Source organism: Vicugna pacos, chromosome 9, assembly GCF_048564905.1.
Source record: "Vicugna pacos chromosome 9, VicPac4, whole genome shotgun sequence".
NCBI classification, from domain to species: domain Eukaryota; kingdom Metazoa; phylum Chordata; class Mammalia; order Artiodactyla; family Camelidae; genus Vicugna; species Vicugna pacos.
This window is the reverse complement of record NC_132995.1, coordinates 76,025,032-76,046,033: the sequence shown is the minus strand read 5'-3', so window position 1 is coordinate 76,046,033 and position 21,002 is coordinate 76,025,032. Positions and strand designations below refer to the sequence as shown.

The 21,002-nt window shown below is 48.2% G+C and overlaps 1 protein-coding gene across 3 annotated transcripts in view; it reads right to left on the bottom strand.

The window, feature by feature from the left end:
* The window catches only part of TGFBR3 (transforming growth factor beta receptor 3), a 179,071-nt gene that overhangs the window by 56,406 nt on the left and 101,663 nt on the right, over window positions 1-21,002 (bottom strand). For 2 of the 3 annotated variants that reach the window (XM_072968230.1, XM_072968231.1), the window contains exon 4: window positions 11,154-11,291. The exons of the other annotated variant lie outside the window; for it this stretch is intronic. In XM_072968230.1, coding sequence (XP_072824331.1) covers window positions 11,154-11,291 — 138 coding nt within the window. The remainder of the gene's footprint in view (window positions 1-11,153; window positions 11,292-21,002) is intronic. 3 annotated transcript variants of the gene reach the window in all.

Genomic DNA, 21,002 nt, shown 5'->3' with positions numbered 1-21,002 from the left:
GCAAGGGAGGAGTGCACATGCACACTGCGTCTGCCGGACTCCAAAGACGATGCAGAACAAACCCAGGCCTTCACGGGGAAGCAGGAGGCGGAGCAGGGGGCCTCCCGCACAGTCTCCCCTTCCCCAGCTGGGGGAAGGCAGGAGGGAGGGGACGGAAGGGGCAGACAGGAAACGGGAATGACTTATGGAAGCAAACTGACTGCCTGGCTGGAGGAAGAGAGATCAGTTACTGTAAACAACAACAGCACAACACAAAACTGCCTCGGGATCTGAAGATGCCTGAACAGAGACCACAGCAGACACAGCACGACAAGACGTCAGACAAGAACATCAAGATGTAAGTGCTTCTGTGATGTTCAGTTTTACACGCCAGTGGCTTGGCTGTCGTCGCCAGTTACTCAAGCACTAATCGAGATGGTGCTGGGAAGGTATTTTGCAGATGTAATTACAGTCCATAATCAGGTGGCTCCAAGTAAGGGAGATTATCTCAGGTAGTCTGTGTGGGCCCAACTCAGTCAGCTGAAAGGCCTTCAGAGCAGCGCTGAGGCCTCCGGGAGGAAGGAATCCCCTGTGGACAGAAGCTTCGCTCATGCCGGGGGGGTCCCTGCTGCCCTTCCTGACTGTCCCCCGGACTGCTGACCTGCCTTGCCTGTCCCCACAGTGGTGGAGGCCAAGTTCTTGCAGGAAGTCTCTCCATGTATACCCCTCCTGATTCCCTTTCTCTGGGTGACCCCTCACTGATACAGTGTCTGCGAATGGCTGATGCAAGCCCCGAGGGAAATGGAACCGCATATTCTGGCCCAGAAACCACGGACCTAAGAACACTGGGGGAAGAAGGTTCTAAAGAACATTTCCTTGAGGGGGAGGGTGGGGGTGGGGCCTCTAACCCAAAACAACTGGTTGGAGCCCTCTTGAACTTCCTAAGCTTGGCTTGTAATCAAAGGCAGGCCACGCACCTGTGCCCACGCCCGTTTTCCAGTCCACATTTCACAGTCTCTGAAGAAGACACAGGGGGTCTCCTAAGCCAAAGCCAAGGAGGTTGAACTGAACACATTTACCATCAATGAAGAAATGAGTCCCAGAGGGCTAAGGGCAGATGCAGACACTAAGCAGGGCATCCTGGGGTCGCTGATCCAGAGGCAGGCCAAGCAGAGGAGCCCAGGGGGACAACGTTGCTGGGAAAGGGGTCAAGAAGCACCTTTTAGGTCCTTGTCCAAATGACAGTGTCCCTCAGGAGGACCACCCAGCCACCTTCCTTGCACTACCTGTGACTGAGGGATTCTGGCTGGGGCTCCAAGCAAAGGGGGGAAATCAGGGGAGAGGAGGCTCGAAACGCCTCGGCGGGTGGTTCATCGCTTTGAGGACACTTTGCTACTTTTGCGGCGGCAGCCGTGGAGGCTGACTTCCTGGAAAAGCACCTGCCGGCACTATTGCAGAAGCTTCACAGTGTGTCCAGGAACACTGTTGTTCCATAGAGTCAGATGCAGTCAGGACCACCTCCTGCATCTACATCCTGGGGGAAATCATTCAGCCTGAGCATTTTCCTCTGCACAAGCAGAACCCTGGGCCAGATGACAGCAGACAATTAAAATCTCACATCCCAGCTACACCCACTGCTCCCGTTCAAGGTGTAACTGCGTTTACTCTCAGGATCAAAGTCTGTGACACAAAGGGGGAAGCAGAGGGAATCTAGCCCAAACTACTAATCCTCATCATTTAAAAAGATTTATTATTATTAAACTGAGCATTTCCTTTGTGCCAGGCACACTCTATGCAATCTGCGCAGGCTATCGCAACCGCTTACTGTGTGACCACGCACGGGTTAACCTAATCTCTCACTGTGTCAGTTTCCTCATCTTAAAATGAGGATAATGAGAGTGGCTACTTCATAGCCTTGCTATGAAGATTAAATAAGGTAACACATGTGCAGTGCTTTTAGGAGAGTGCCCAGCACACGGCACATGCTGTAAGCAACAAACACAGGTCTCCACAAAAGGCCACGAGCTCTTCCTCACTGTGGCAGGACCACAGCCCTCTGTGCAAACTGCTAGCAAAGGGTATGTGATTTTCAGGGCTGCAGCAGCGTTAGCTCCAAGCAGCACCTCTGCACATCACCAAGCAGCCTGGATCCCCCAGAAACTACAGGTTCTCTGTCACAAAGACGGAAGGGCTAGAGATGAGACGGGCAGTGACTACTGCGGGCGTTTGCCAGAGACAGCAGACAAATAAGGCCCTGACATCCAGGGACGCCCTGTGTCTGAGCGTCACCGCCATGCTGCTCAGCACCCAAACAGGCCCAGGAGGAGGGAAGCAGACCAGTGATTCTGTGGCCCAGGAGTATTAAAAACCTAAGTTTACAGCGAAGACTCCAGTCCACCTGGGGCTAGGAAGTTAGGATCAAGGGCAGAGCATATTTTTTCAATGTATTTATTTTCCAGGGGGAGGTAATTAGGTTTACTTATTTTTTTTTTGATGCAGGTACTGGGAACTGAACCCAGGACTCGTGCATGCTGGGCATGCGCTCTACCGCTGAGCTATATCCTCCCCTGCCAAAAACACACCTTTTTTTTTTAAGTTGAAGTACAGTCAATTACAACGTGTGAATCTCTGGTGTACAGCACAATGGCCCAGTCATGCATATACATACATATATTCGTTTTCATTTTTTTTTCCATTAAAGGCAAAAACACATCTTGAGATACAAATTCTACCCTGGACAGAAAAATAAGAAAGATGAAGGGCTCCCTCCTCCCCTGTAGAAATCCACTCCCAAGCTGGGGAGTCAGCTGATGGAGATGTGAAACACCAGAACTGGGTTGCCTCAAATAAACCCAGCGACTCTGCCTAGAAGGAGGCAGGCCATCCTCTGGCCCCTTTCAGAGACAGGCAGCGTCAGCCACCTGTGGGGAGTGCTCACCAAGGACCCAACTGCCTGTGGTTTACGAGAAGACCATAAGCTTCCAACGAGCGTTCAGTCAGCCTCACTAGAATTTCCTGGGAGGCAGATTCCCCCCAACCCATGACGTGAAGAAAAAAAAAGGTTCTGCACTCTCCCTTGACAAAACACTTGCTTTGTCTACCAAACAGCTCTCTGGAGGCTGCCCACCACATACACCAAGGGCACCAGAGATGTAACATTTGATACGACTGCCCAGCACTTAGGAAGGGCAGATTTACCAGATTACCAGATCGGCCTTAACGGTAGAGCCTTAAAGGACGGCATGGGACTCCACACAAAGGAACACCCGCCCGCCCCATCAGCGGAACTGAGTTTACTTAACCTCGGTCTGCCGAGTGAAAGCAAAGCCCGCGCAGAGCCGGGGCCCAGGCCTGCGCACAGACATGATGCGGCCAGCCCAGCAGAGGCAGGGAAGTCTGTGCTTGCGTGAAGCTCCAGGACAGGATGTCTTGATCAGGAAGCACACACCCAGGCAAAGCTCGGAAGGCCGCGGGGCCGCCCGCCGGCACCGTCCACCAGCCCTACTGCAGCGAGCTAGGGCAGATCCGAGGGAGTCTTTCAAAACCTCTCTCTGGACCAGGATTGCCAGCTGAAACCGGACTCTTTCCAATGCTCTAATCACCACAGTGACATTTGGGAAGGGCCCTCTCACCACAGAAGGGCCAGAGCTCTTTCCTAGGAAATACGGTAGTTGACCGACCCTAGTTCATGAGAGGATCAAGCCCCTTATAATTAAGGCTTTTATGGACAAGCCACAAAACCAAGAGATAAGCAGCCTCTGGAACAAAAATGCCCGGTACACAACCACTTGGAATATCCCACAGGACCCAGTGATTCATTCCACAAGAGACATTTTAAAAAAAGAAAAAGGAAGAACCAATCTTGAAACATTTAGTTGTTTAATCTGCCTTTAAGAGAGAATTTATTTGGGGAGAGACCTCCCTGGAAACTCCAAAATGGCACATCCAGACCCCTGGTATATAGGGGTGACGCTGTGGTTGAGCAGGAAGCTGGGCCGGGATCCACAGCCTCGCCCCCTAGCTCAGCCTCACGGGGGAGCCGCCTTCGGGGCGCTCAGGGTCAGAGGCTTCTCATTTTCTCTTATTTTCAGGATCAAACAACGGTACGAGTCCCACCGAATGGCAATTCCCCACCTCAGCCATCTCTCCCGCATCGTGGGAAGCTCCCCGAGGGCAGGCAGTCCCCTCCATTTCTACTGAGCATAGCTCCAACATCCTGCAGGCACTGCAAACCGGGTGTTGGGTGAACGAACTCCTAGAGACGTAACTCATCACACCACATATGCTAATGTCCTGTTTTTCCAAACGTGGTGAGGACTGCCAAACGAGGGAAAGGAGGAAATGAAAGAAAAAAAAATCATCTCCAGGTTTTAAATGCAACACAGTAGAGAATACAGAACGTTTTAAAGCCGACCTGAACGTCTGAGTCCCTCAGAGGGCGTTTCGGACGCCCAGCGCTCAGGTACACGTCACCTGCACTCAGGGAAGGAACTTCTGGACACGCGCTGTGGGACGGTCTGCGCATGTCCCTTCCTGGAGCAGCGCTGAGCGTACATCTGGGGCTGTTTAACCACTGATTGGAAATTTCGCCTTCTGATTTCCAGTTAAATACTGGGCACAGGAAAACAAACAGCACTTGTTTTTCACTGAGCCTTGTCAGTCATCCAAACTGCAGTGCAGACCAGAGAACTGCCTGTGGTTTGGTGGCAGAGGCCCAAAATATTTGGGCTTTCTTTCCCCCAAGTTTAAGTAAAAGGAATAAACCGATTCTGGCGACCTCAGCCACTTCACCCGCCCACCCCCCTCAGAAGCACAAAACTAGCTTTTAAATATTAAGCGTGTTCCTGGTATTCATTTACATTTTTCATTAGGATTAAATTTTTATTTGTTTTTAATCCAAAGCCAATAGCAAGAGCTTGGTTTCTCTCATTTATTTCAATTACCCTGCCCTGATACTTCCTTGGATTTGCTGAAGAGGCAATGTTCAGATCACTGTTTTCTGTTTCCAGTTAGACTGGGACATAACATGCAGCCGTCGTGCTCTCGGAGAACCGAAGTTTGAGAGCTGGAGGGGCTCAGAGACCGACTGGTACCACCTCCCTGCTTTAGAGCTGGGGACACTGAGGCCCGAGTGGTTAAGTGACTTTGTCCAGCAACTGATGAGGAACTAGTGAGTGGCAGAACCAAGACTAGCACTTGGGCCTCCTGACACCCAGGCCAGAGAGTGAACTAGGAACGATCTGAGTTACCTCTGGGGAAAACTACCAGATAAAATACAGGGCACCTAGTTCAGTTTGAATTTCAGATGAGCAATGAATAACTCTTCAGTAGGAATATGCCCCAAACACTGGAAACGCCTCCTTGGAGACCAGTACTCCCTCCACTCCCCTCCTCCACTCAAACGCACACACACGTGCCTGCATTTCTTCTCCTGATTTTACCGACAAACGGCGGGAAAAAGTAAATCACAGCACAATAACCCCAAGAGTAAATGAGGCTGGAGGAAGCTGTTGCTCACTTCTTGAGACTCCCTACTCCTAAGGCATCGTCCTCCCTCACGAGCGCGCAAAGCAACAAGCTGACGTGAAAAGGCTTGAGGCTCCTCGTTATGCGAAGCCCGTCGTCAGGGTTTCGTCTCGAGACCTTCTGCCTGTCCCACGCCCCTAAGTCTGCAGACCCTGCAGGAGAGAGTGCTCAGGTCTGTGACATAAATAAAGAAAGATGTTTTAAAAAATCATAGAATAAAGTAAAAATGATTTCAAAGTTTAGTTCATTGAATTTATATTATCATTTCTGAAAAGAATGCTGCAGCAACTTTTTCCCTAACAGCTTTATTGAGATTAACTCACCCGTATGCAGGTTATATTATATAAATTACACAATTATAACTATGACGTTACAATTCCCCCTTACAATCTGCTTTTCTGAGATATCATGACACTCGCCCTTTTGAACTGTACCATTCAGTGTTTCCAGTATGTTCACAATTGTGGTAACCATCACCACTGTCTAACTCCAGAGCATTGTTCTCCTCCCCCAAGGACACCCCACCCCCATCCTCCCACCAGCCTCTGGCAACTACTGATCTACTTTCTGTCTCTCTGGATTTGCCTTTTTCGGAAATTTCAAACGAATGGAATCACACACTACGTGGCCTTTTGTGTCTGGCTTCTTTTATTTACACTTTTTCAAGGTTCATTCACATTGTGGTATGACTCAGTCCTTCATTCCTTTTAATGGCCAAATAATACTCCATTATGTGGACATACCACTCTTTTTTAATCCATTCATCAGTTAATGGACATTTGTGCTGTTTGCATTTTTTAATTATTACGAATAATGCTATTATGGACATTTGTGGACAAGTTTTTCTGTGGAAATATGTTTTGCCCAATTGTCTTCCAAAGCACCATCTTGCCTTCCCACCAGCGATGCACAGGGTTCTAATTCCCCTACACCCTCCACACCATTTGTTATTATCTGCCTTTTTCACTGTAGCCACTCAAGTGCATGTGAAGGGCATCTCACTGTAGTTTTAAACTCGCATTTTCCCAATGACTAATGACATTGAGCATCTTTTCGTGTGTTTATTGGCCATTTTACTTTTTTCCCTTTGGAGAAATGTCTATTCAAATTGTAGCATGTTTTTCAAGACAATCTAGTGTTGTGGCCCTTCCTAATCTTTTTAAGCAAACCCAGGTTAAAAGTTCAGATATCTATTGCACAGTTTAGCTACCCTACTTTTTCTCTGATGTGAAAGTAACTGCATGAATAAAAATAACCTTAGATGGTCCTTCTGAGAGTTTTACTTATAGTTTCAACATGACAGACTGAGAGAGTAGGGTTACTTTTATTCCTTTTGATGGCACTGAAGGACAGCTCGAGCCTATTCAATATTCTCTAGGCTGTCCCCACTCCCTGCCAAAGAAAACCTATAAGGCTGTGACAACTCCATCGTGTGTGTGTGTGTGTGTGTGTGTGTGTGTGTGGGAGAGAGAGAGACACATACTCAAAGGCCCACCACTTGACACTCAGCCTGAAATAATCACTCTTCATCCACTCCCATTTCCTAGGTAACCAGAACAGCCAGACACGGGAACTACACTTTTAGAAGAAACTCAATCCCACTTTCTCCCTGCCTGACACGATCCCTCTCATCAGCACTTGTGGGATCATGAGAAAGACTGAAAAGACTTACCAGAAAAAAAAACAGATACCTTTTTAAAGTATTGAAATACATGTTTTTAGTCACCCTCGTGGGTGGTTGAGACATTCTGAGTAACATGAGGCCCTGCTAACCAATTATGAAAAGTTTCCTTTTTCAAACTGGGTAGCTATAATAATGCAGACATGACAACTTAGACTTAAAAGTCATTCACTCTGATAGAATAGATGCCATTACCTGAACTTTTCTCACCACCCTCCTAAGAAAAAACCAAAAGACAAAAATCTGTTAGTGTTGTAACTCTACCTAGAAAGTAAAGTCAGCTCTAAGACAAGAATGCAAATCCTTCAGCAATGTGTGAAGGAGGAAGCAAGCACATACACATCTTAGGCTGAGTCAAGAGACCCAGACTCTCTCCTTGGCTCCCGTAAGCCTTTGGGGTAAGTTTGGAGGAGACAGTCACGGAAATGGCTAAGCCTCAGTTTGCAAAGACTCCATGGGCCTTTTGAAGTGTGTGGATGAAACGCTATGTAAGATAATTTAGTTATGTTATCTCTAACCTCTAATTCTTAACTACAAAAAATGGATAAACAGAGCACTCCACTGGTCTTCCACCCAGATCCCTCTGCTGCCGTGGCGTCAAGTGCACGAGGAGACCCTGAACTCATTTCAGTTACAGAGAGCAGGGGAAGAGCCCGCCCCTCCGCCCTCACTTCAGCACCGTCTCTGTGCCGGACAGCTGCCCAGCCCGTGAGAGAGCTTACGTCACTCGCTGTTGCCTGAGGGTCTGAGAACCTGGATGAGCACCAGATGTCCCCCCACCTCCTCAGGCCATGAAGAAATTCATAGAAGGCCACCTTCCCTAAAGCAAGCCTGCTGGACAGGTGTCCCAGAGTTTAAATCCTTGACTTCTCCCAGGGCCGCCTCCCTGTGTTGGTAATTTTATGTCCATCACTTGGTCTACAATCTCCTTACACGGGATAAACTCCAAAGAGGGTTGATGTTAAATTGTTTACTAAAACTGTCGCCGGTTGTTCGTTGTCAGTACGTCTTAAACTGATGGCCAAGAAGCAATTCTTACAGACCTTAACTAGAGAAAATAAATAATAACCAGGAGTAAGACACCTTCCCCTAAAAGCCACAGAGTGGCAGTTTGAAGAAGGAACCCAGAAAGCGATCAGTACAATGGCGACGTGAGTGACCCCCACTTCTCACCTGGACCTGTCGGCCACGCTGACCTCTCATAACCAGAAATGTAAACTCAGCACCCTCCCCAGGCGTCCTCTGCTGTGACTAATAACAAATGGACACGCAGATGGCAGGCAGCGTCCACGAAGGTCCCGGCACCAGGCCCCATGCTGGACACGTTACACGTGACCTCATGTAATTAAAGAAACGACCCTTGTTGCTGGGACTATCTTCATTCCCATACTACAGCTGAGGAGAGTCAGGCTGAGAGAAATTAAACGCTTCACCCAGGTTGCTGCTTGGATTCAAATCAGAGCAGGCAAAGCCTTTGCTCAACGTGGTGGCCTCTGGCCTCGAAGGTACTGCGCCCTTGAAACAGCTCGCTGCTCCCGGAACTGCATCTCTGATTTTAGTGAAGGTGAATTTAAACAGCCACGCACGGCCAGTACCTACGGTATCGGACAGCACCGCTCTGCACCGCGAGGGCTGCGCGAGGACATGCCTGTGTGATCACGGCCATTAGTCTTCCATCACGGACGCCATTAATTACAGCAGATGGACAACGCTTATGAGTATGAAGAGAACCAATTTAGCACAAGAGCTTGCAGAGTAAGTCCCCTCTGGGTTTGAATTTCAACTCCACTGGGAATCAGCCATGTGATCTGGGTCACTACTTAACCTCTCTAAATCTTAGGTCCTCATCTGTAAAAGCATCTGTAAAATGGGTAAACACCCCCATCGTCACAAGGTTACTGTGAGAACCAAATAAGACCAAGTACTGGAACACGTATACAACAATAATCGGGGTGTACGAGGTGCTAAACAAAGAGCTGATAACAGTGATGACAAGTAATTCTGACTTCTGGCCTTCTAAGTTTATAGTAAGAGTTTCAATTCTCAGAAAAGGTTGTAGTTTATTAGTAACTCCTATCTTGTAGATGTACTTCTTAAAAATTTTTCCTTTTAATGAAATACAGTCAGTTTACAATGTTGTGTCAATTTCCAGTGTACAGCAAAATGTCCCAGTCATGCATACACACGCATGTATTCCTTTTCAGATTCTTTTCCATTGCAGGTGACTACAAGATATTGAATACAGTTCCCTGTGCTCTGCAAGATAAACTTGTTTAGTAAAAGCACTTCTGTGTTTAAAATTTTTGTATTTTTAAATTAAATCACATTCACAAAGTTGCAAATATAGTACAAAGAAGCCATGTGTACTCTTTAACTAGATTCCCCCGTTTTCAACATCTTGCCATACTTGCTTCATTATTCTGTGTACACATTGTGCATTTTTTCTGAACTACTTGGCTCTTTATCCCTTAATGCTTAAGTGTATCATGCTCCCTAAGAAGGGTTTTCTCTCGTACAAGAAAAGCACAATGATTAAACTCTAGAAATACAACACTGACGCAATCCTTTAATCTGCAGGCTCGACTTCAGTTTCGTCTGTGTCCCCATAACAGCCTTTATGGCAACGCCCCGCTCCCTGCCCGGGGTCACACGAGACTTTTGGTCTCCTTCAATCTGGGGTGGCTCCCTCCAGCCTCTGTCTTTCACGACTAACGTTTCTGAAGGGCACAGGCCAGTTATTCTATAGACTGTCACTCAGTTTGGTCTTCACCAGTGTTTCCTCATGATTAGACTCAGGCTGTATGCATTTTTGGCTAGAATAATACGTGACTTAAGACCATGCAAACTGCTCCTCAGACTTCCTCCACCACCGCTGGATGGCTCCTGCCTCATCACCTTTTACTACGATGGTTACAAACTGATTTTCTAACTGCGTCCCTCCTTCTGCACTTAGCGATCGGCGTCCTTCTATGAAGAGGAGCTCCCCGTCTCCCCTTTCTACTCATTTATTTATCTGCTTATGGACTGCATTGACTATGGAGTCCTGTTTTATTCGGTGGGAACCTTTGAGTTTTTAAAAGGAATCTTCAAATACAACTGACAAAAAACTACAGATCCGGACTAAGAGTCACGAATTAAGCAAAATGTATTCACTATGTAAGAAGAAGACCATTAACTGAGGCCTCGTCTTGTTCTGCTGCTTGTGGGCAAGGGCGGCCGCAGCGCCTGGGGCGTGTGGCCACCGTGGAGCGCGCTGCAGTGCAGGACACGGACGTGCGGCTGCCGCAACGGACAGCGTGAGCTGTCACCGCGGAGCACGCTGCTGCTCATCTTCAGACATGACATCATCCCCCAAAATTCCATCCAAACAACCATCAGCTTCTCCACAACCAGCAAACTTGAATGTTCTGGCAAACTCAGAGGGACATGATTTACAAATAGTAGGTAATATTTGGATCTTTGCACAAGAGCTGGGTTCCAGCTTTTTTATAAAACACAAATGTTTTCATTTTGGAGCTCAGTGTGTCACTTTCTCAGCAAACAGAGCCTCTTATCAGAAATCAGGCCCGTGTTATACACAAACAGAAAGGGTTTGCGTGTATTTATTTTGTGCTCAGAGACCACACACCTAGTGGCTGTGTACAATGTTTACATTGCTCCTGATGCCACAGCGGGGCCGGTCTCAGAACCGAGACCAAAGCTCAGGCCACACAGAGCACGACTGCAGACCCTGCCCGCACGTGCCGACGAGACGTGACTCTCCAACCACAGAAGACGGCGTGAGGCGTTTGTCTCTGTGAACGCTGGTCCATGCCAACCAAATATCACAAGGAGAAAATCCAGACTTAACACACTGTGGACTCTGCTATTATTTCAGTGACATAAGCCTTTTAAAAAGCCTCGCAAAGTTTTAGGGTCATTATATCCTTATGCTAGGGATCACTCTGGGAGGGTTTCAAACACTTACCAAGAAAAGTCTGGAGACCCCAGTCGCAAGCCTCTCTGTCTTCAGATGCCAATCCAGGGGCCGTGGGGAGTTGAGCAGGAACACGACAGGCTTGTGGTGGATGTGGACGGAGGAGATGGGATTCAGGTGCAGGGTGACCTAGGAAGAAGCCGAGAGAGGAGAGAAGTCTAGGCACTGGCTTTCCATTAAATCACTTCGCATAGCAACCGGGGTACTTTTTCACAGCTCACCATCAACAGCAACAAGCTACAAGCTAGTTCAGATTCTGCAGACAAGATATATTGGTTTGGACTGGATGATACTGCCAATATCTGACCATTTCTTTTTACTATGAAAATGGCTATATTGCGTGATTCAACTCACACTAATCTCAACCAAAACATGAATCAGCTCCCAGTAATAGCAGAATACAAATAAACAGAACACACTTCTTTCAAAGTTGGAAAAGGCAAGATAAAGTTACCTTCCCTCAGGACCGCCTTATCCTTCAAGTCAAATGACTAAACTCAAAACTGAAGCACAGACCCTCCCGGGGGCAGGTAACCCCTCTGGGCCGCCAAAGACAGGACTTTGTTCTCTTCCAGGTAAGCTCCAAACCTCCATAAGGCTAAGAGAGTTCTGCCAAAGAAAAGCGCCCAAAGCCAAGGCACAGGGGCTGCCAAGGGAGCTGCCAGGACTTTCGTCACCCCAGCTGTTAGCCTGCAGGGGTTTTCCAAAGAAACGAAGCACAGAGAACACACGGAATAAAAGCTGATTGTATACAGTCCCCAAAAAGGAAAAAACAGGGAAGAAAACCATGAGCTTGGATAGGAAAAGTGCGGCCAGTTCTGACAGTGGGTCAACGACTACTGCAGGCTTCCACTGTCATCATGAGCGTCATCAGAAAGCACCTGTGAGGGGACCTGGACACAGCGGATCCAACACGTCCTCCCGGGGCACCTCCGCCCAGGTCAGCCAACCTCCCGGGGCACCTCCGCCCAGGTCAGTCACCGCCGACACAGAGGAGCAAAGGGTGCTTTCCTGTAAGCACGTCTCACGCTGGCTTTCTGGACAGACGGGTGAGGCAAGACCCAAGAACCAACATTTGAACGAGATGAACCTAACCAAGAGCATCACAAAGTGAAAAGGGAGGGAAAGGACGAAAAAGGAGTTAGCCAGAAAGGCACACACGGAGCGGCATGCTGGGAATGACAGTACATCTCAGCCATGATCCTCACGAGGATGTCATGGTCTCGACCCACAGATCTCAATCCACACTGTCATCGCGGGTACAGCACTCCAAGCTGGATTACGTCTTCACAGTGGCTGCTGGCCTGCCCTGATCTCACTGTATCTGTACCTTTGTGGGGACGGCCTGTGACACCAGTGTCACTTACTACAGCGCACTCTCAGGTCACTGATGATGAGGTACAAACTTGGTTTCAGTGCCCACGCCTCAGCACACAGCAGGTGCACAGTAAGTGCCACCTGGGCGTTTAACTCTCTTTTCAAGACCACGAAAGTACTCTACAAATAATTTACACAATAGTATATAATACCACCTTGTTCATTTACTGTTGAATGAGTGTGTCAATTTTCAAAATAGGCTGCATGTACAGTCTGTGACTCAGTAGGCAAAGACGTGTGTTACATTTAACACTGTGCTTAATACACAGCAGATAATTTAAATGACTGATTTATCACAGCAAATTCACGAGCTTATGTTACTTAAAAGGTAAAAGGAAGAAAAAAGGCTGAATATACTCATAGGCTCAAAAGGATTTAGTTTGCTAATTTACAGAAAAGTGAAAAAAACACACGAGCAAGACTCCAGCCGTCATGACTGTTTCTTCAAGGCTGCAGGGATCGTCTCTCGGCCAGCGCAAGCAGCGTCCTGACGCACCTGACAGTGACGCCAAGCACAGCTACTGCGACAACACGCTCCTGTGTCGCACGGAATCTGCCCCGGAGCCTCCCGGAGACACTGCCACACCCAGAAAGAAACAGGCTGATCGCTACTATAGACAGGGAGGCGGCAGAACCAGAGCAGGGGACAAGGCTCCCACGGGAGCATTACGTAAACACACAGACGCACGCTGCAGAGCACACACGCTACGGAGAGGGAAGAAAGGAGAGGCGAAACCGTTACTTGTCCAGGAACGCCCGAAGGCTGCAAAGAAACACTCTGTCACTAACAGTATGTGAAAAATTTCCAGATTTACTCATTCCAAGCCTGTTTATTGAGCACCAAGCTTAGCAGTGCACATCCACAGAGGGTGCATCGACTCTGCTGATGATTTTCTTTGCAGCCCTCAGGCATACGATTCTTCTTGGAGCTCTCAGATAAAATAGTAATAAATATATATCTGAAATGAAAAAGAATTTAAAAAAAAACTTAGGAAATGAAAAGAAAAATATGTATGAGACACATACTGGTGCTCAGATCCAAAGTTTTCCAGATGGTCAGAAGTGTCAAGGCCTGGCTCCTACCATCAAGGAAAGATTTCTAGGAGCCACGGCTCTCTGAGCTTTCCTGGAAACGGCTCCCTCTTCAATATGTGGCAGTGTCTGGCCAAGATGAATCCCCGACTCTGGCACATGGGGCCCAGGCAAAGCCCCAAAAACCATTTGGCAAAGAAGAACTGATACTAAGATTGGGAAATTAAAGGAAAAAAATTCAATACTTGTTTAAAAAGATCATTTGGCAGGAACAGAGAGCCCCCCAAACACCGGCGCACCTGATCCCACAGCGACCTTCCCCCACTTGAACAAGCCCTGCTGAGGGGAGGACAGAAACCACCGAAAGCAACCGACGAAAGGACGAAGGCAGGAAAGCTCCTGCAGACGTGGGGAGAAGATGCTCAGAAGGGCTCTTAAAGAATTCCTGGCTAAGGTGCCTGCTTTCTCTCAGGCTGGGGAAAAAATAAAGAAGAAGAAGAAAAGGAGGGAAAAAGAAGGAAATCCTCTCTAGAACTAATTAGAGATGGACAGACCATGGTCACAAAGATAAGAACATTCTGCAGGGTTTTTTCTTGGGCAGACTGTCCAGTGATCATGGTCTGAAGACCAGAACTGGGACAGACTGCAGACCACAGAGAAATCCAGTAATTTTCCATCTGGAAATCCAAGCCATAGTTTAAAGAGTGGGCTCTCAATCCTATGTCAAATTCACACATAAAAATAAGGGTCATAAGGGGCACCCCTTAGTCCATGGGCTTCACAGGCAATAACAGCCTGAACCTGGGGGCCACGTGGCTGCAGGTGCCGGGCCAGACGGGTGCATCCCAAACAAGGGAACGACGGTCAGTCTCCAAGCGAGGGGCTTCTTGCTTCCCCTCCGGGGTCACGGAGCACAGGAAAACTCGATGCGGGTTATGAACCTTCCCTCCACCCACCCCCACCCCCACCCCCACCAAAAAGCCCACATGCACATAAAACTCTCTGACAATGTCAAGGAAGTACGTCCACTGCAGGCCCATGAGCCCCAGGTTAAGGACTCATTAGCCCAGTGAAGGAATCCACCACAGAGAAGCAAGAAAACTCCAATGACAGAAACGGGTTCGCCCCTCTAACTAAACTGGAAATGACACCTTTGGTCTCCAGACATCGTTCCCTCAGGGAGAGAACTTAACAGGTGACAACTCAGAAGTGAAAGATCTCCACACGCAGCTCCGGGGGTCCCCGTGACTTCCTGAAGCCACACTTGAACCACAGTGGTCCATGAAGCCCAGCCCAAGAGGTCGGCTCTAGTCACGTTTGTCTCCGGCAGTGCTGACCGTTCAGCCTTCCGAATGGTGTGAGAAAATGCGAGGAAATGTGCCCCGCCGCGTCCCCGCCGTGGACACAGCTCCTCACACGCTGCTGACCCCTCCGCCAGCGGGGGGCGCTGCCTGGCCCGCCCGTGCCGGGGCATCTACCATGCCAGGCCTTCCGAGGCTGTCAGGGCACTTCAACAAACTGCTGGCTGTGACGAGTGGATTTCTCCTGCTTCACAAATAAATTCAAAGTAAATCATCTTTTCTGAGTACTTTTCTGGGGAATCTGAACACAGTTTTGACCAAAGTGAAGGCCAACCCCAAGGAGCATAAAGCCTCTGAGTAGAAGGACAACCTTCCTGTCCCTCCTTTGGGGAGCATCGTCATCAGAAAACACAGGGACAGCCTTCTCTGGACCTTGTCAGGGTGAAGACTCCAGTCCTCCAAAGATCGTCTTTGGAAAGCAAAACGACACGTTGCAGCAAGCCCCGTGAGCCGCGTTATCTAAACGAGCTACACACTTGCTCACAGCAAGAAAAACCCTCCCCTCTGGAAGGAGAGACGCCATATGAAAACTGCTTTGAATTTCCCAAGATTCATGGTGGAGACGCAAGGTATTTCTACCACAGTGACTGCAAACTTTTGTTAGTTAGACCCCCTACTCCGGGGGTTTATTAAAACAAACAAAAGCAAAGCAAGCGAAACAGCTGGCATTACAGTCTAACAGTCGTCCAATTTTGCTAACGTGTCAGTGAGGCTCCATTTCAGCATTTCTGATTCTTGCAAAGTCCCTTTGCACCCGTGGAACAATGAAGTCATCCAAAATGCTACCAGAGGGACTCCTAGTCTCCAAAACCAGACCAAATAGTGCTCTGAAATGGATGATCCAAAAATCAGTTTACACGAAGGCAGGTAAGAAACGTGCTCCAGCACCAAGACCTGTAAACTCACACCCTGGTCTGCGACAGCCAGACTCGTGCCCTCCGCAGAGGCACGCAGACATCCACTTAGCAACAGCGTTGGCAGTCACTGAAAGCATCCCACATCTGGGTCCTGGAGCACTCATAACTCATACACACAGACACTGAGACGAGCCTACTCGGGGCACTCGGGTCACCACAGCTGAACTCGAACTTCACTTACATCTGGGCAACAGGGCTTTTAGGGGCTCACATCCGACCCCAGGCGCACCTGAAATGCGCAGCCGGTTGCTGGGGGTGGGGAACAGCGGCTGCCCTGCAGGGTTTTACAGTGTCCCCCAGTCTGAGGAAACCCTACGGCCGACGTTCTATTTACCACTGCTTGTCTCTTGCCATTTGGGAATTGGCATAAAAAGATTTCCTTAAAATATTCTTGGAGGGGTGAATCTGGAGCTTTAAAACATTTCCTTATGATTTTATTTTTACATTTCTCTGAATCTCTGGAGGAACATTTCTCTGAATTTTTAGAGGAACATCAATCGGTGATGAATTCAAGGAATCTTGACCCTCCTAACTGACTCTGCCCTACCTAGGGAGTCAACTGACCATTCACCTTGGTCTTAGCAGCGTTAAGGTCAAAGACTTCACTGCTATAGCAAATGACACCAAGTTCCTTCCCACTGGTTTTGTCTTGAAACACCTACCACGATGAGAGGGACACACAGTCGGTCAATCCCAAAGCGAATTCCTCCTTCCCCCAACAAGGACAGGATTCAGGATTCCCTGAGAGCCTCTGAAAATAATCTAATAAAACAACAGGGGAAAAAATGGAAGTCTGAAATATAATGCTCTGCTCTCTCTGCTCTATATTTTGAATGCTCTGGAAAAATACTCAGAACTAAATTTGGGTTGGGGGTTGAGGGACAAGAGCTCATATAAACAGAAAATATTTCTGAAACTACAGGCCATGACCTTCTAAAGGAGTCCTGGGAGAGCTGCAAGGGGATTCCAGGGACCCTGGCCCTTCCTTCCCAGCGTCGTCCCCAGCTCAGTGGCTAAGAAAGGGGAGACCTCAGGTGTGGGTATGTCCTGAGGTAAGGATGCTGCAGATGGCTAGTCTGAGAACACCGACAGGCGCATTTCCACTGTCCTTGAGCATTGACCATCTGCCGTCTGAATGTGGGGCTGTCCGTGTCACTAACACACCACAGCCTTTCAGGGTTCTTGCCTGCGTCACTTTCCCGCCAGCCCCCGGGGGGACATGTGTGTCCAGCTCCAAGTGCAACCTCCAGTGGGATCTTCCCTGTCCTGCAGGCAGAGCTGGACCTTGGAGAGGCTCCCTTCCGCAGGACGCCGAAATGAGCTGTTCAGATATCTGTCCTAGACCCTGTCCCCCGACTACATTGTGAAATCCTCAGGGCGGTCTTCAAGGGCAGAAACTAAGTCATGCTCATTTCTGCATCCTTGGACCTAGCACAGGGCTCGACACCTGGTAAGCAGTCAACAAGTTTTCTGAAAGATGAATAAAAGGAAGCATCAATAAAAGTCCTTCACAAAATGTGACTTAAGTAATGGTTACAGGGCCATGTTGTTGTGTGTTTCTGGCCAACAAGTGGCGGTGGTGGTCTAGTAAAGAGAACATGAACTTCACTATCAAGTTCTATTTGAACTTTAAAACACAGTCAAGAAAAACAAACAGATTCCAACTCACACTACCAAAACGCATGGCAGGGGCTGCCCGGAGCGCGTGCTGGAGACAATTCCGAGGCCACGGCCAGGCTCTGCGAGAACCGAGGCCAGGTCGCCACCCTCTGCTGTGTGTGCGCCGGGCGGAGCAGCGCCTGCGCAGTGTGGGGGAACCACACCAGGCAAACAGAAAGCAGGATGTTTTTATTAGCTTTTACACTTGCGCAAATGCAAATATGTAAAATGTGGGAAAAAAAGAAAAAAGAAAACTTCAGAGCATGCTCTCCCTCTCAGGGGCAGATGACAGAAAAATTTTGACCAAATATTCTACTATCTTTTAGAGGCACAGAATTTTAAATGATTTTCATTCAGGCAATGAAGTGTGTCAGAACAGTTAGAAATTAAACTAGACAAACTGAAGGAACTCAGTATTCGCACACCGATTAATGTAGAAAAAAGTTTGCTTTTATTTTTTACATTCCTTGTCATATCTAATAAACAGATGGATTCCAAATGCTTTATTATTGTTTCTAACACTAACACATAACCAAAGCCTCACATAAATGTACTGTGTAAATTTATTTTCTCTCAACTTCTACTTTTTATAACGGGCCTGAAATTGCTTTTGCTACTTAACAGTTCAGTAAGCCAGGACTTGGACACGTGTATGCCTGTGGCAGTAGGACGCCAGAGCGCCTGCATGTCAGCACTGCGTTAAACAGAACTAAATAATAAAGAAAATCATGGGAAGCCCAGCAGGTGCTGGTTTACAAAGTAGGCACCGCACTTGCTTCGGCAGCACAGACACTAAAACCGGAGCAAGACAGAGGAGAGAGGCGTGGCCCTGTGCAAGGATGGCGTACAAATCCATGAAGTGCCCCATATTACAGAAAATAGGTGTAGCAAGAACCCAGTTCCCGCGTGATCTGAGCACTTATTGCCATCTGCCAACTGCACTTACTCACCGCAATGAAAATGGCTGCTCACGTACCATCCTAAAGTTAGCAAACGCACTGATGTTCAGGTAGTGATTAAATTTAATTTGATGCTCTAAGCATTAAAGGATGGCATTTGGATTCTCCTGAGCTAGTACATTAACCTGAAGCTGGTTGGGAATTCTCAATGGGCGTACAGTGTCACTTTTCTAGCATGAACGAGACGTCTGGAAAGGAGTAATTGCTAAGACCTGGGCGCCCGAAAATGCCACGCCTGGGTTACTAGGAATAGTGCTGTCAGCAGTAGTGACAGCCACTGGTGCCGCGTCCCAAGGAAAGACAGTGAGCATGTCCACGCATCCCCGGGTTAAGACTTGCTGCTCTCATCAAGAGATGCTGTGTGTAATTAATTATTCCCATTTTAAAGACGAAGAAACTGGTGCTCAGAGATACATAGTTTATCCAAAGGCATATGGCTAGAAAGTGGCAGGGTGAAGCACAGGGTGAATGCCTATCTGTCCTTTTCTTTCTCCGCACCTTCCCACCCCGCCCCACCCTTAACCTTGATGTTGGCCCCAGGGCACGGGGGCTGGGGCTGGGGAGCTGTTCTACAGGAGTTAAGAGAGGCAGGAACTATTTTGTTTCCGGAAAAGAGGGAAAGATAAAGAAGAAAGGACGGGGCTGAGCTGTGAGCAGGATGACGGGAAGCCAGCACAAGCCGAGAGGTTGCTGAGACACCACAGGACGGTCGGCACATATTTTCATGAACAGGGACGTCTACAGCACCAGCTACAGCTGTCTGAACTGCTTTGATGTAAAGCCTCCGCTATCTCCTCTGCAAAACCTTTAATAATGCTCACTGTTCTTAGGAACACTACGGAACTCGGACGGTGTTGGCTGCTTTTCAGATCCAAGCGAATCCAGTGTATCTCAGACATGTCCCATGCAGGACTGTAAACCCAGGCAGTGGAGAGGCCATGAGGACCCTAAGGCTCTGGCGGTCTGCAGAAACATGCCCTTCTCTGGGTCTCCACAAACTACGGAATTAACGGACGAGTGAGCTAATCATTCCTTGAGCTCCAGGGACTCCAGCTGAGATGTGGAGAAGGCCAAATTACTCTCTAAGGAGACTAAATTCTGGTCACGGTAGGAAAACCTGGGGAATCCTGTGACGTCTGGCTTCCTCTGAAAGCGCTCACGGAAACAACCCCTGCAAGTCACCCCACCAGCCCCCGCCGCGTATTCTGGCCCCATCCAGCCAGCTTAGAACCTTAGACAGAGACGTTCTTGGAGGAACTTCAGTCTCGGCATTACACGGCCTGTCTCGAGGGAGCGAGAAGAAACAACGCACAGGTCCCAGGTGGGAGAACATGTCAGTCTGTGTCTGGGGAGCATTTTTCCTGAAAAAGCATTATCGTCTATGATTAAATGCTCCACTATCTTTTAGAGGCACAGACTTTTAAATGCTTTTAATTCAGGCAACAAACTATGTCAGAACAGCCTAATGCACAAGAGAGCAAATGCAGTCTGCAGGGTTTGCACTCGAGTTCAGTATTTCGTTCATTCCCCTCCTCAAATCAGTGTCCCCTAAACCCTCTAACGAGTTTTCAGGACAAGACCTATGGCCACGGAAGGCAGAAGGAGCGTTGCTAAATCGCGCATACAGAATTCGCCGTGCTGTAGCTGTGTCTAAGACGGATAGTATCTTCCTGAAGTCAGTACTGAAGCGTTTAGTTTCTATTTTCTTCAGGCAGCGTTAAAAGTACTTCAGCACAGTTGTTCTAACTGGAAAGGGACAAAGTTGCACTGCAGAGCAGAACACCTGGTGACAAATGTCTTACAGCTACACTCTACCCCTAAAATCCTTTAAGCACTTAACCAATAACCTGAAGGAAAAGGAAAATAAAAAGTAAAAGAAAGAAAGAAGCAAGACTAAGTTGCAAGACGTCTGAACGAGGTTCCTTATTTAGATCAAGAATGATCCTGCTGCGGGGAGGGTACAGCTCAGCGGTAGAGCGCGTGCTTAGCATGCACGAGGTCCTGGGTTCAAGCCCCAGTGCCTCCTCTAAAAGTAAACAAATACACCTAATTACCACCCCCCCAAAAAAAACTAAAAAAAAAAAATCCTGTTGACATTTCTTTACAAGTAAAGCAGAGTTGTGTGCCATGGAGGGACCAGGAATAGACTTGACCTCAGAATGAACCAAGCGCAAATTCTAACACGAAACATTTGATTCTGAAGTCACGTAACCGATACTATCCCAGCCGCTTACGTCCCAGTAAGGAAGACACTGTAATGAGGCAACACCACACAAGCCGTCAGCAACTTCAAACCCTGAAACACCGAGCCACGGTGCTGGGAATCGGGCAGCACAGAGAGACAGAAAGGGAAGGAGGCAACAGCCACGCACTTCCACAGGAACAATCAACATCGCTTCCCCTGTTTGCCGCGGGGAATATGAGGTCCAGCCTCAACACGGGGAAATACTAACTGCCTTAGCTTTTTATACAGTCTCACTTTGTAGATGTAAAATGACTTCTTAAGAAAGCTCCTCATCTCTGAATGTCACACAG